The 13,778-nt window shown below is 34.1% G+C and overlaps 1 protein-coding gene across 2 annotated transcripts in view; it reads left to right on the top strand.

Moving 5' to 3' along the window:
• LOC106867861 (sortilin-related receptor) overlaps positions 1–13,778 on the top strand; it is a 134,489-nt gene that overhangs the window by 35,516 nt on the left and 85,195 nt on the right. For both annotated transcript variants that reach the window (XM_014912904.2, XM_014912905.2), the window contains exon 2: positions 12,880–13,113. In XM_014912904.2, the coding sequence (XP_014768390.1) occupies positions 12,880–13,113 (234 nt within the window). The remainder of the gene's footprint in view (positions 1–12,879; positions 13,114–13,778) is intronic.

Here is a 13,778-nt window from a genome sequence, read left to right on the forward strand (position 1 = left end):
TATTGAGTCATACCATAAATAATTCAGTTTTTTTCAATTACATGAAATAAAAGTTGGAGGGGGCAGGATAAACTACCTGTGTCACCTTGCTATAAAAGCAGGTAGTAATTTTACCTTTTCCTTACTCTTAGTGCAAGTTTTGAAGAGTACAGTTCAATTTTAGCAGTTATTTTTTCAAAGTTATAATGGAAGTGACAAAGGAGCATATTTGGCTTATTTTGCTTTATGAGTTCAATAAAGGCAACAACAGAAAGTGTGAGGAATATTAATGCAGTAAATGGGGATCGGACAATAAACGGTAGTTCCAGAAACCACACCCTAGAAGACAAGCCTCATCCTGGAAGATCTGTAGAGCTCAACAAGGATGTCCTACAAATTCTGGTGGAACAAAATCCCATCGTAACTGTTGAGGAACTAGCAGCTTTTGATCATTCAACCATTCATAGACACCTGACCTGCGTGCCATTAGAAAAGTCAGCAAATTGGGTCAATGGGTTCCTCACAAACTTTCTGAGTCTAATCGCGCACAGGGAGTAAATGTGTGCTCTTCTTTGCTGTCATGTCTGATGAGTGAACTTTTTCTGGACTGAATAGTGACTGGTGATGAGAAATGGGTTCACTATAAAAATGTCAAACTCCAAAGACAGTGGGTAGGGAAAGGAGAAACACTGGCACCCCAAGCTAAAGAAGGCCTTCACTCATGTAAGGTGTTGTTATCTGTTTGGTGGGATATGAAAGGTTTAGTCCACTTTGAACTTTTAAACCCAAACCAAATGATAACAAAGAGGTTTATTGCGAGCAGCTTAAGTCAGTGCTAGAAGAAAAAATGACCACCTTTGGTTTCAAAACAAAAGGTGTTCTTCCATCAAGAGAATGCTCATCCGCATACAGTGAGGATGACATTCCAAAGGCTGGAGCAGTTTGAGTGGGAAACAATGCCCCATCCACCATATTCGCTGGATATTGCCTCATCTGATTATCGTTTATTCCACAATCTTCAAAATTATTTGGACAGAGAAAATATAAATTCTGTAGATGAGGTCAGAACAGTACTGGAGGAGTATTTTTCATCACAGACAAGTGAATTTTGGAAGAGGGGCCATGCAAATCTACCAGATAGATGGAAGAGCATTGTAGTAAAGAACTTTGTTTATCTTAATTTTGAAAAATAAAAGAAGTATATAAATACAGTATTTTTACTCAAAATTTGATGTTTACTAAGGGAAATATCAGTAACTATTTGTTTATAACACTAGTTACAAAAACTAAAAATTTCTTCCTCTTACCCTTTTATATTTATTTACATTGTTAATATTTATTTTAGCTTGTTGAATTTCAGACCAAGTGAGCCTGTTTTCTGATTGGGTAGTATTCAGAAGAGTGATTCTGCCCATGACCCTTACCAGACCCTCTCAGACTGGTTAAATCAATGCAGTTGTGTTTATCTTGAATTTCTGTAGATCGAAGTTTGAAGTGAAAATGGGAGGTGGAAGTGAGTTCTAGGGAAGCACAAATCCATGAAGGAAAGATTTTGTTACAGATTTGTCTGTTATAAATATGTTTACCAATGTTTATAAGGTTTATTATCATTTCGTACAGAATATGTAAGTGTTTAAGTATATTACTGAGAAATAGATGGGGTATAGTACTGTAGGTATGGTTTCTATTTTTAATAATGTCAGTATGTTTGTGCAGATAAATAAGACAAGGTTGTTTAGCACAGACAACCTCAATCAATCAGGCCTATAATCAAAAGTATTCCAGCTGTGACCCTTTTCTTTTTTATCAGACATATTTTATCCAGGATCATACCATCCAATGTGTTCTTTCCTTTTTAAGGTGGTAGTGTGTGATTTGAAGGATATTTGGCTGCTATTTGTGATCAGATTGCTAATGTCAGAAGTAAAAGCATGACGTCTTCTTGTTGAGCATCAGTAATTGAAGTTTCTGCATTTAGTAACTGTATTACAAGTGAGTTGTATCTGGAATACAGCTAACTGAGCCACTTGAGTAAAGTGTAATGAGTGGGGTAATTCTACAAAGTTCGTTCAAATCCTCTTGGCAAGCTTCCAGTAAATTTGGCTGAAGTTTGAGAAGCAAAAGAGCTTGCAAACTATGTGATACATGAAAACATTTTGTTCTTTGAATGGTCATCTTTCTGGTGGTGGTGATAGTGTTGCAATTTTTCAACCCTCTGATCATGTAAACCTGAACTTAAAAACATTCCAGCCATGGTCATCTAGTCTTTTTTGATAGTTTATCCAGAACTACATGATCCAATATCCAATTTGTCTAGTGTCTTTCCTATTTCAAGAAGGCAGGTATGATTTAAGTGAGATTTGGTTGCTGTTTCCTGCAGATCAAATGACTATGTAGAGGTTTTCTATTGGCTCAAACCAAGGAAAGTTGTATGTAATGAGATGACCAAAACATTTGAAATAAATGTCCTTTCTGTAGGGTGACAGACTAAGTTTGTACAATGCCTAACCCAAATATCATATTCTCTTTTGAAATTCTTCTTTGTTTTTATGTCACACTGATATTTTAAGCTCGGACAGTTCATGTGTGTTCACTCTAGATTAAATCACGAAATATGAAAAAGCAATTGAAATGTATACTTTAATGGGCTCTATGTTTTTCAACTTTTCACTTACATATGAACTTAGAGACTTATAAGTTTACCTTTTCTTATTTGACTTAAAATTTTAATTCTTAACAAAGGCACAAAACCATACATTTATGGGTGGTATGGTCAAACATCAGCATCAGTATTTCACTAATACTTATTAACTACTGAAGAATAAGAGGCAAAGTCTATTTCAATGCAATTCAAACTCAAACCATGAAGAGATGTCTGTCAATACCACAAAGCATTTTCTCCCCACTCTGCCTGTTCTGTCATCACTTGAATAAAACATTAAAAGTAGATTTTTTTTGTTTTGTTTATATTTTAATCTTTTTGTAATGTGTATTGATAAACTTTCTTAGGAGGATATTAATTCAAATTTGGTTTTAAAATAAAAATTAGTCATAATTCCATTGTTCAATTCTTTTGTATACTAGAAGAGGGATCAGATGTAATGTGGATGAGGACAGTTGCATAAAGGAGTCTCGATCATTAAATGTGGCTAGAACTTCTGGAAAAGGGAGAACCAAGAAGACATGGGATACAATAGTAAAGACCAACCTCAGGCTGTTGAGCCTCACAGAGATGATAAAGGACTGAGATGATCAGCAACTTGCTGTGCTCAAGAGGACTTGTCCATCTCAGCAAAAATGAGATCCTAATAGCATATTATTAATGTCTCTGCCCCACACTCTATCTATACTTGTCAAGCCTTCCTCACAACTCATCTTCATAAGACTATTTCCTCAGCTGCAGTAAATATATAAGGGCAGAACTGTACATATTTTGTACTCTTTCTGAGCTACTAGTTATCCTTCTACTTGGAACTGCTTCCCTTGTCACCCATCTTGCACTTCCAACATCATCCCTTATCACTTTATTTCCCTTGAACACCCTTTCAAATTTGCTACCGACCACTCCATCGTTTTTGTCATTGCATCCATCCCTACATGCTTCTGACTTCCATTTCTGTCACTGTGCATCTTCACATCATCTCCTACATTTCACATTTCTCATTATTTCTCATTTGTCTATAGTTTTATTGTACTGTTACTCTCTACCTCCCGCTTTTTATGTATTGCCACCCAACACCTCCTCCTTGACCCACTCCTATTTTCCTTCATCTCCCCCCTTAACTGAGATTCATCACTGACCATGCCTCCACCCTTGTTTACCATTCACTGCATTTGTTTCTGTCCTCATTTCTACTATCTGTCACTCTCCTGCCACACTTTTAAACCTACCTACCTACCTAACTATCCTTGACTCTTTATCCCTACTCTCTCTTAACTCTGTCATGCCGTATTCTCATTATAGCAGGAATAGCTTAAATGTCATTTCAAGGTGATAAAATAGTAAAATTAGACTACTGATCATGTTGCAACTTTGTAGTCAAGTGTGTTTATGACTCATTGTTAATAGTGTCCTCCATAGCTGTTATTCATTTTTGTATTTAATTGAGAAAAAAAACGATTTAGCAATGAAATGAGCATGTGATGAACCTAGCACTTTGTCTTGTGAACAAGCAAGGCCTAGACTTTTAGCAGTTGAAATTATTAATATTTATTCTTTGGACAAAGGGTTTACACTTACACTAACAATGGGAGTGATTCAGACAATCAAATTAGTGAAAATGATGAGGAAAGTAGCAATATGGGTGAGGGAAAGGCCTATTTTTGTTATTCTCCTGAAGTAAAAAAATTCAGGAGAATAATGATAACCTTTCCTTCAGCTACAATATTTGTTCACCCAAATCACTACTTACCTCATCAATTTCACCAATTTGATTGTCTGAGTCCCTCTCTTGAGCTGTATATGCAACTTTATTTTTTTACTCCCAGGTGGAGGGTAATGTTAGACACAGAGACCCAGGTCTAAGGGTGTTAATCTACCCTCTTGTATCTTGTGGGTACACCCTAACTCTTAATTTCCATCATCCTTTCTCCCTTACCTGCTTGTGTACGAATATATCATCTGTACAGCAAGACACCTATTTCTATCATACTCTATCATACTTAACAAAAGAAGGGAAATGACTTCAACTATAAATTAGAACCAAATAGACATTACTTGTGAAAAGCTATTCAAATTTATCATATTCACTAATATTCTATTTGATTAACATAGTGACAAATCTGCCTTTGCAGATCAGTCAAACTCAAACATAAATGACAAAATGAACATTGGATAATACATGCACATACTATATATATATATATCATCAAAATTATTTCTAAATGATAAAATATGAAAAACCCAAAACAAAGAATTGCAAGTAGGTCAGCCTAGCTTCACTGCAGAATATTATTTTTCTAGTCCCCATCTCACCCCATGTCCTATTTGAGCAAACCTATGACCAAAGGAATTTCTGCTGTAAACATCACATTTTTTTTTCTTCTTTCTCACTTTTTTTTTTTAAATGTTCCCTTGATACGTAATCCAATGTGTGTGTGTGTGTGTGTGTGTGTGCGTGTGCTGTTACTGTATTATTTCTATCCATTAATTTCTTGCCCTACTTGTATTTTGTTGTCCTTCTCATTTTGTCCTTGTTTAACCATCACCTCAGTGATATTCCCTATATCACCGGTGCAACCAGACAAGCAGTATCATGGAATTTAAAATCTTAAAAAAACTGGAGCAACATGAAATGAAGTGTTTTACTTAAGAATCAAAAGCACAATCATAAGAGGAGTCCAACATGCTAATCACTAAGTCATGCATCTCCATAAAGGATGAGGTAGAGGAAAGTGGTCAGCAGTGTTTTGTAATAAGAAATGGGGAATCCATAAAACTGTTTAAAAATGATCTATGTCGACTCATGGTTATTGTTTTAAATTCTCAAAGTGGATGGTACTGCCCCCTGGGGTGGTCAAGAATTTTATGTATTCTGGAGATAAACAAGCTGGGTGGAGTAATAGATACTGTTGTTTTCAGATTTTGTCTCATTGAAATGTTATCTTTAAAAAAAACCAAAAAAAACAAAAACAGTATCATTATTAACTGCTTGTTAGCCATAATCACAATAGCAACAATATCAATAACAATGATAACAATAACAACACCATCAAAAATAATAGACTTCAAATATATACCACCTAGACTTGAAAATTATAATCAATAAACAAGAGTATAATAAAAAAAAAAACATTAAAATTATATGTGTTTTTCAGTACATGCAATCAAAGCAGCCACTGCACTTGTAGTGTTAGGTAATATCCTTACTTGTGTATATATTTGTACATGTGGTGTATTTAATTTTGCTAAATCACAACAAAGGCTGTTGACAAATATTAGGTAAAAGGAAATGAATGATAGTTAGAAAAAAGAAGTTTGAGAAGTTCTGTATTAAATTGTTATTTATTTTCTAGAGTATGCTTCAAGCAGGAATTAACTGTTGTTGGAAAAGAGAAGCAAAATAAGGTGGTGATGTGGAATGTATACTTGACATATTTAGGTTGTGATGAAATATTGTTTTGTAGAACTGTAAAACTGCATGTAATAATCACTAAGTAGAGTTTATATCCATGTCTTAATCTAATGTAAAATGGCATCATAAATCTTTCCTTATGTCTGACACTTCTTCGAATGATTTGGTTATTTTATTTCAGTTTATGGGCATTTGCTAATGAAAACTGCTACATAAAAATAATATATGGAAGCTGTTATAAGGTTACAATGGAAATTTGCTATTGTAAATCATAAAAGAGTATTGCTGTTGGCTATTATTATGCCAATGTGTTAGATAATGTCTATTTATTTAGAATTTGTTCTTGCTCTTGAAGATCCCATTTTGATTTTCTAATATGATATCACATAGGACTACATTTTCCAGTATGTTCTTCCTTAAGGAATTGTTTTGAAGGTGATTTCAGTGCTGTTTTTAGCAGATTAAACAGTTAGGAAGTGGTTTCTTTTCATCTTCAATGATTTTTTTTTTTTTGATCTAGTGAAGGTAAGTTTGGTTGCTTTTAATATGAGCATAGAAGTCAGGTTTATTGCACAACAGTTAGATATCTAATTCTTGTGTAATAAAGATTACTAATAATGGTGTTGTGATATATGTGGCTTTAGTGACAGACAACACATTGTAATGTCAAGGGAAATAAAATAATAAAGACAGTGATGAGATCATATGCAATACTGTACTAGTGAAAGTGATGCCACTTAATGAATCAAAGCCATAAATCTTATAACTCACATCAATCGGTAGAATAAGGAGATAGTAACTATACTCTGCAAGTGTGTCTAACATCAGTCTTTCTGGCAAGAAAACTCACACTAAAGTAACTAATGTAGTATATGTACTGTCTGCCCACATCTGGAAGCTTAGAAAAACTAAAGAATAATGCATGAGATTGGCAAAATCAGTAGAGTATCAGCTAAAAGTCCTTGCAGCACCTTATGACGGCTTATATTTTGATTTTAGATCAAGTTGAGGATAACTGCCTTTCATCTATATGAGGATAGTAGTTGGATGGGATGGAAGTGGGTGTGGGGAAATACCAGCCAAATATTGGGTTGATTTAATTTGTTTATCTGTGTAAGTGTTGTTTGTACAGTGTATTCACATACATGTGTGTACATATCTAAACAATTCCCATGGATCACATTGAGTCTAGTTGTCAAAACTAATAATTGTTACTGGTGACAGCCAAAAAGCAATCATCACAAATGCTTGGCTGCATTTGTATCTCTTGACTTCTCATCTTTTTACCTTGATAATAGCTTATATTAGGGCGCACTTACAATTAATAAACTTTCATTGGTCAGGTTAATGATAAATCATCAGTGGATTTGATGTGTGACTGAAAAAAAATTAGTGGTCAGCTTTTTTCTGATGTCCTGAAGTTTTTGCTGTTATCATGGGTCAGTTTCAAGTGATCAGTTGTTTATCAAAAATTTCCTGAATGGAAATAAGCAGTCCCAGTTTCAAATTTAGGCATATATTTATAAATGTGTCACTGTAGGTTATGAATGGGGTGTTATACATGTGGGTGGAATACAGGAAAATGAACAATGCTGTCTTGTAATAGACACACTACCTTGAGTTTGACATGAATTAATGTGCAGAGTGAAAATTACTGTCTACAGAACAAACATAAAAACTGGCTGTTGTCACATTGATGTTTGTGAAGTGTGCAGGTGAAAGCACAAAGAAAAAGGCAAAAAAGAGCCCACGAGAAAATGTTAATATTTATGTTGGTATGTGCACAAAGAACAGTATTTGTATTCATGTTAAAATGTATATGGCTGCATTCACAAACAAAGCGAAACAAAAGGCCTGCTGTGTAAAGAAATATTAAAGAAGGAAAAAGACAAACTTGTCACAGTACAGTCTGTTGCAATTAACTGGGTAATGGTTCTGAAATAAAAAATTTTTAAGGACATGCAAAAAGAATGTTTATGAAGAATCTATGTATCTATGTGCATTGAATCAAAGTGAAAGAGACAGTTGATTCTGTATCTTTGAATGTAGGTGCAGGTCAGGTATTTACATTTAGGTGTTTGTCTATGTTGAACTTCCATACTTTCAGTTGTGTAGTCTTTAAGGGTGCAAAACTGTAGTGCTATACAGAAAGATTAAAACCAACAGCTTAACTACAGAGCCTTTCCCATGCCCACCCCTCTCTTGCCTGCATTTGTTTCTTGTCTTTTCTTCTCTTCTTTTTGCTTTCATGAAAGCTTATGGTTCACTGACTTCTAGTCAGCAACTTTAATTGATCAAGTAATGAAGTTAATGACGAACTATTCAGTGGTTTGGGGTTTAGTCTCATTGCATGACATCTTCGTCATTTGGTCATTTTTCTTTTCTGTAACCCCAGACCAATCAGAGCCTTGTGAGTGGATTTGATAGACAGAAACTGAAAAGTCGGTGAGCTGGCAGAAACGTTAGCACGCCGGGCGAAATGCTTTGTGGTATTTCGTCCGCCGCTGCGTTCTGAGTTCAAATTCTGCCGAGGTCGACTTTGCCTTTCATCCTTTCAGAGTCTATAAATTAAGTACCAGTTATGCACTGGGTCAATGTAATCGACTTAATCCGTTTGTCTTTCCTTGTTTGTCCCCTCTGTGTTTAGCCCCTTGTGGGCAATAAAGAAATAAGAAACTGAAAAAGTCTTTGTGAGCGTGTGTGTGTGTGTCTACATATAGATAGGTAAATAGATATGTATATGTATTCATGTGTGTGTGTTTGTGTTTTCTTGTCTTTACCTCACACAGTAGTTGCAAATGAGCATCATCATCATGTCCTTTGTTCTTAATCTTCCTTGAAGACATGTCCAGCCATGAGGGAAGATATTAATTTGCAGGGAAATAGGCGAGAATTGGTGATAAGAAGGGTATCAGACTATAGAAAATCTGCCTCAGTGAATTCCATCTGACGTATCCAAGGTTGGAAAAATGGATACCAGAATAATTTAAATGTATGTATGATGTATATATGATAATTGTTACTTAACTCAATGTGGATTCATAGATGTAGTTCATAGACAACAAAAGGTGTCTCCAATATAGTTTCTAAGCTTGCTTTCATATTTTTTTTTACAGTAAAAATATGATAAACGCCCAGCTTGGTCGTTAACAAGAGTCTTAATATGGTAGCTTTATTTTTACCTGTTCATTTGAAACTAGATATACCTGTGGTGAATATTGGTAACCAATATACAAAACTGGCAGGGGTGGTGGTGACCTAACATTGTTGATGTATGTTATATAAAGTTTTGAGTGAATCTTGCATGAAAATTACTTGAAAAGAATAACTTAATTTTATTGTTTTATAGATTGTTTTACTTTTCAGTAGCCAAGCTTTTGTTTTTGACAGCTGTTATAGTGTATATTGATAAGTAACATTTGTGGAAGATGTGGAAGTAACTCTATGGATCTGAACAGTTAAATGATTATAATTCTCATTTGTTGATTTGTCATTAGTAAAATACTGGATTGGTTAGTATGTGGAAAAATACAAAATAGAGCTATTTGTATTTAGTAGAGACAGGTATGTTTTCATGGAGCTTAATAGTTTATGTATACAACCAGATGTTTTATTTTGTTAATGCATCATTTGAAAATTACTGCTTTACAAAACTATATCTAACCTGTCTTCTGTTGCTATTAAAACATTGACCTCATTTCTGTATTTAATGGCTGTATCATCAGCAAATTTCAGACACAAGTAATATCTAGCTAAGTGGCCTTCAGTATCATAGAAATCAATAATTTCAGTGAGTTAAGTAACCTTTTTTTTTTACACTAAATCCATTGAAGTTATTGATTTTTTAATTTTTATTTTAATTTTGTAAAGATTTTAGTATCTGCCTTTGTTATCTAATGTTTCCTTAGTGACAGCTATGAAGTGAGAATTACTGCCAATCTTTCAATAGTTTAATGTTAAGATTTATAGTTAATTTTGAAAGTACTTTTTTTGCAAGGTTAGTAATCTATTCTGGGAAGACTACAAAATTATGTGAAGTTGGTATTTTGTTAGAGAAATAACCTAAGACAGCAGAATACTGGTTATAGCTATTCTACTATATCTAGTTCTAAATTCTTTTTGATTGTGAGTTCAAGTTCCATCTTAGTCAGTTGAGTTTTATTGGTATCAATTATACAGGGTGTCCCAAAATTAAGGCAACCAACTTTATTCAATTTTGTCAAAGCAAAATATCGTTATATTTTGGATCTGAGCATTGCAATGCAATGGTAAAGGAAACACAATTATGACACTACCACATTTATTTGATATGACCACCTCTGTTTTGAATTTCAGCCTTAAGTCTTGGTGCGAATGTTTCACACATGGCATGCAGCTGTTCTTGCAGAATTGAAGCCCATTCCTGACACAGTTTTGCCTTTAGTGTGTCAAGCGAAGTATGAGGAGTGCTTGAGATTCTTAATTGCCCAAATAGACCAAACAGAAAAATCCATCGGGTTGAGATTGGAACATCTTGAGGGTCATACATCCTTGCCTATGAACGATGGAATGTTTATCTGAATCCAGTGTTGTGTCTGTTTGGAGCTGTAGGATGATGCCGAGTCCTGAAAGTGCTCATTCATCCATGGAAGCATTCAGATTCCAGAATGTTGTTAATATGACACTGGGTGTTAATTTTAACACCTGAGGACAGAAAAACGAAGGGAGACCTTCCAGTGGCTTTAACAGCTGCCCAAACCACAACTGACTGTGAATTTTGACATGAGTCTATCCTTGATGGAGCCAGACATACTCCAAAGTTGGTCATCCTGGCAGTTTACTGTATTTGATGTCAAATTTCTGTTCATCAGTGAACACCAGGTTGGGCAGCATGCCTTCAACAATCTGATGCAGGATAAGACAACTTCTCTCTCATGGCCTTATAAACTTGCATGAGTTCGTAACAGCATAACATCTTGTAGGGGTGGGTCATGAGATCCTCCTTCGGCACTTGATACATCAATGTTTGGCTTATTTGCTGTGACAGGCAGTTTTCTAACAGAATGATGAGGATTTTGCTGTTTATTTTTGTGGTATTTTTGATAAGCCGAGGGGTCTGCAGACTTCTTTTTTAGCCATGTCCAGGTCAGTCAGCAGTGGAATCAGTCTCTTGAAATTTTTTGACAATTTTCCAGATTGTTATCCAGTTAATCTTAAGCTTTATTGCTATAGCTTATTAGTTTTGCCTCCTTTGTGGAGGGCTGTGATTGTATTTCAGTCTGTAGCCATTATCTAATTTATAAATCTAAATTCATTTAGTCTGAAACAAAAAGAAGACACACTAAGCTTTTATAATAATGTATAATTTTCATATCTTATCACATTTATTGGTAGTTTAAGACCCAAAACTTCAGTTGCCTTAATTTTAGGACACTTTGTATATGGAGGGAAGAAGTGAGGGTTAAAATTAACATGTCTCTATCCCTTAAAAATTTAACTTTATAATTAGTCAAAAGAAACAAACTTTTTGTTTTAAGAGACACTAGTTTGGAATTTATGATACATACTCAAGCTATAGCAAAGTTTCTGAACAATACAGTTTGGAGAATGGAGAATTTTATTTATTTCATTCACAGTCTGTAAACATAGATACAGCAAGAATCCTAATTAGGAGAAAGCCAACTGCAAGATTGGCTCAATAAGTTCAATAAAACAAAGGTTTTTGTTATTATATTAGTGATTACTTCAGCCAGAGTACTTTTTGGTATTGAAAATAAATTCCTGTAAGTGTTAATACACATATTTAGGCTGTGCTGGAAATATGAAGTTTCAAAAGAAGTACCAAGAATTGCTCTACTTTACTGTAAACAATATAAAATGTTCTTTCTATTTAGCTTTTTTCTGAAAAGGTTAGAAAAATATTTACTGATAAATTTGATTAAATGGTGTTAAACCTGTTTTCTCTCACAATAATATACAGATGATTAAACAGAAAATTGGTTTGAAATTATTTTGTAAATTTATGTAAAAGAATGATATATTTTGTTTAAGACAGCAGAATACTGGTTTTAGGTATTTTACTGTATCTAATTCTAAATTCCTTATGATTGTAAGAACAAAAATACTGGCAGCAACCTTGCTCTTTGTGCTCCTTTAGAATATCTGTGAGAATGAGTGTAAAGGATTACGGGAAAACCATCCCCCCAAATTGATTAATACTTTTGTTAGTAGTTGAGATGATAATTCTTCTTTCAATAACTCCATGGCCTCCATCAAGGACAAACTTCTTAATTCCATTAAGAAGAATCTTATCCTAACAGATTTCACTAAGGAAATCCACCAAGAAAGTCTGACTCTCACCTCTGCTAAGATTAACTCCATTCCATCAAACTCTGTCAACCATATTCACAAACTCTATTAACGAACTTTATTAACCATATTGCATTCTCAAAAGTTCCAAAGAAAACACCAAGAACAACATCTAGATTGTTTCAATCTTTGATAGATATCCCAAACTACAACAAATTGCTATCATTTCATCATTCATATGATTTAAGGTGGCAAGCTGGCAGAACTGTTAGCATACTGGGCAAAATGCTTAGTGGTACTTCATCCATCTTTACATTCTGAGTTCAGATCCACCAAGGTCAACTTTACCTTCCATCCTTTCAGGGTCGATAAAATAAATACCATTGAACACTGGGGTCAATGTAATCAATTTACTCCTTCCTCAACAATTGCTGGCCTTGTGCCAAAATTAGAAACCAATATGACTTAGCATTTATCATTGATTAGTTTTGGTCAGTTAATATTTTCAAATGCTAATGTTTTTCTATTTTTCTTACAGGCACACCTGAAAGACAGCCATCAGCTCATGGTTGTGCACTGGGCAGGTAAAAATAGCAGAGTGATTGTAGCCTTAACTAAAGACTCCAAACCAACAGCCAAAGCATCTTCCAGCAATGTATTCATATCATATAATTATGGCAAAGACTTTGAAAATGTTAGCTACAAGTTGACATCAGACAACAATGTGTCAGCTATTCACCAGTTTCATAATCACCCACGACAGAACAGCCATGTAAGTTTCTATGCTTCTCCAAATCTTTTCATACTTTATTATAGTTTAATATGCTCATGGTGTCAGTGTATGAACATGAATGTGTGTGTATATAATTATGAATACAGTTTATGACTGTATTTTATACATCAGCTGTTTGTTTGAGTGTTGGTATATATTTGGGTTCATTTATTTCTAACCTATGTTATTTATTTTTAAAAAAATTTCAAAGTAAATTAACCATCCTTCTTTTGGCCTCAGGCTGATTCCTCAGTAAAAAATTTGATATTCATCTTTTAGTTATCTTGGCCTTGTCTGCTGTGTACTTACATGAACACTCATACAAAATAAGACATTTGTGTGGAAGTATAATTACCATCATTATTGTTTATCTTCCTGACATCTTATTTAATTAACTGACATTAAGAAACTCATCACAAACTATTGTTAAATCACTTTTACACAAGTCCAAAATATTTTCCTGGAGTTTTTTCATATTATAGACTTAATCAGTTACCCCAGTTTAATAACACCATCTGGTCCTAAGGTGTCATTAGTGGAGTCCAGGATCTGATCCTTTCTGAGAATAACTTCCTCCATTATTGAAAAAGTATGATTCTTTTATTTGTGTGTGTGTATATATATATATATATATATATATATATATATATTCATTCATATCTTTT

This window comes from Octopus bimaculoides, chromosome 5 (genome assembly GCF_001194135.2).
Source record: "Octopus bimaculoides isolate UCB-OBI-ISO-001 chromosome 5, ASM119413v2, whole genome shotgun sequence".
NCBI classification, from domain to species: Eukaryota; Metazoa; Mollusca; class Cephalopoda; order Octopoda; family Octopodidae; genus Octopus; species Octopus bimaculoides.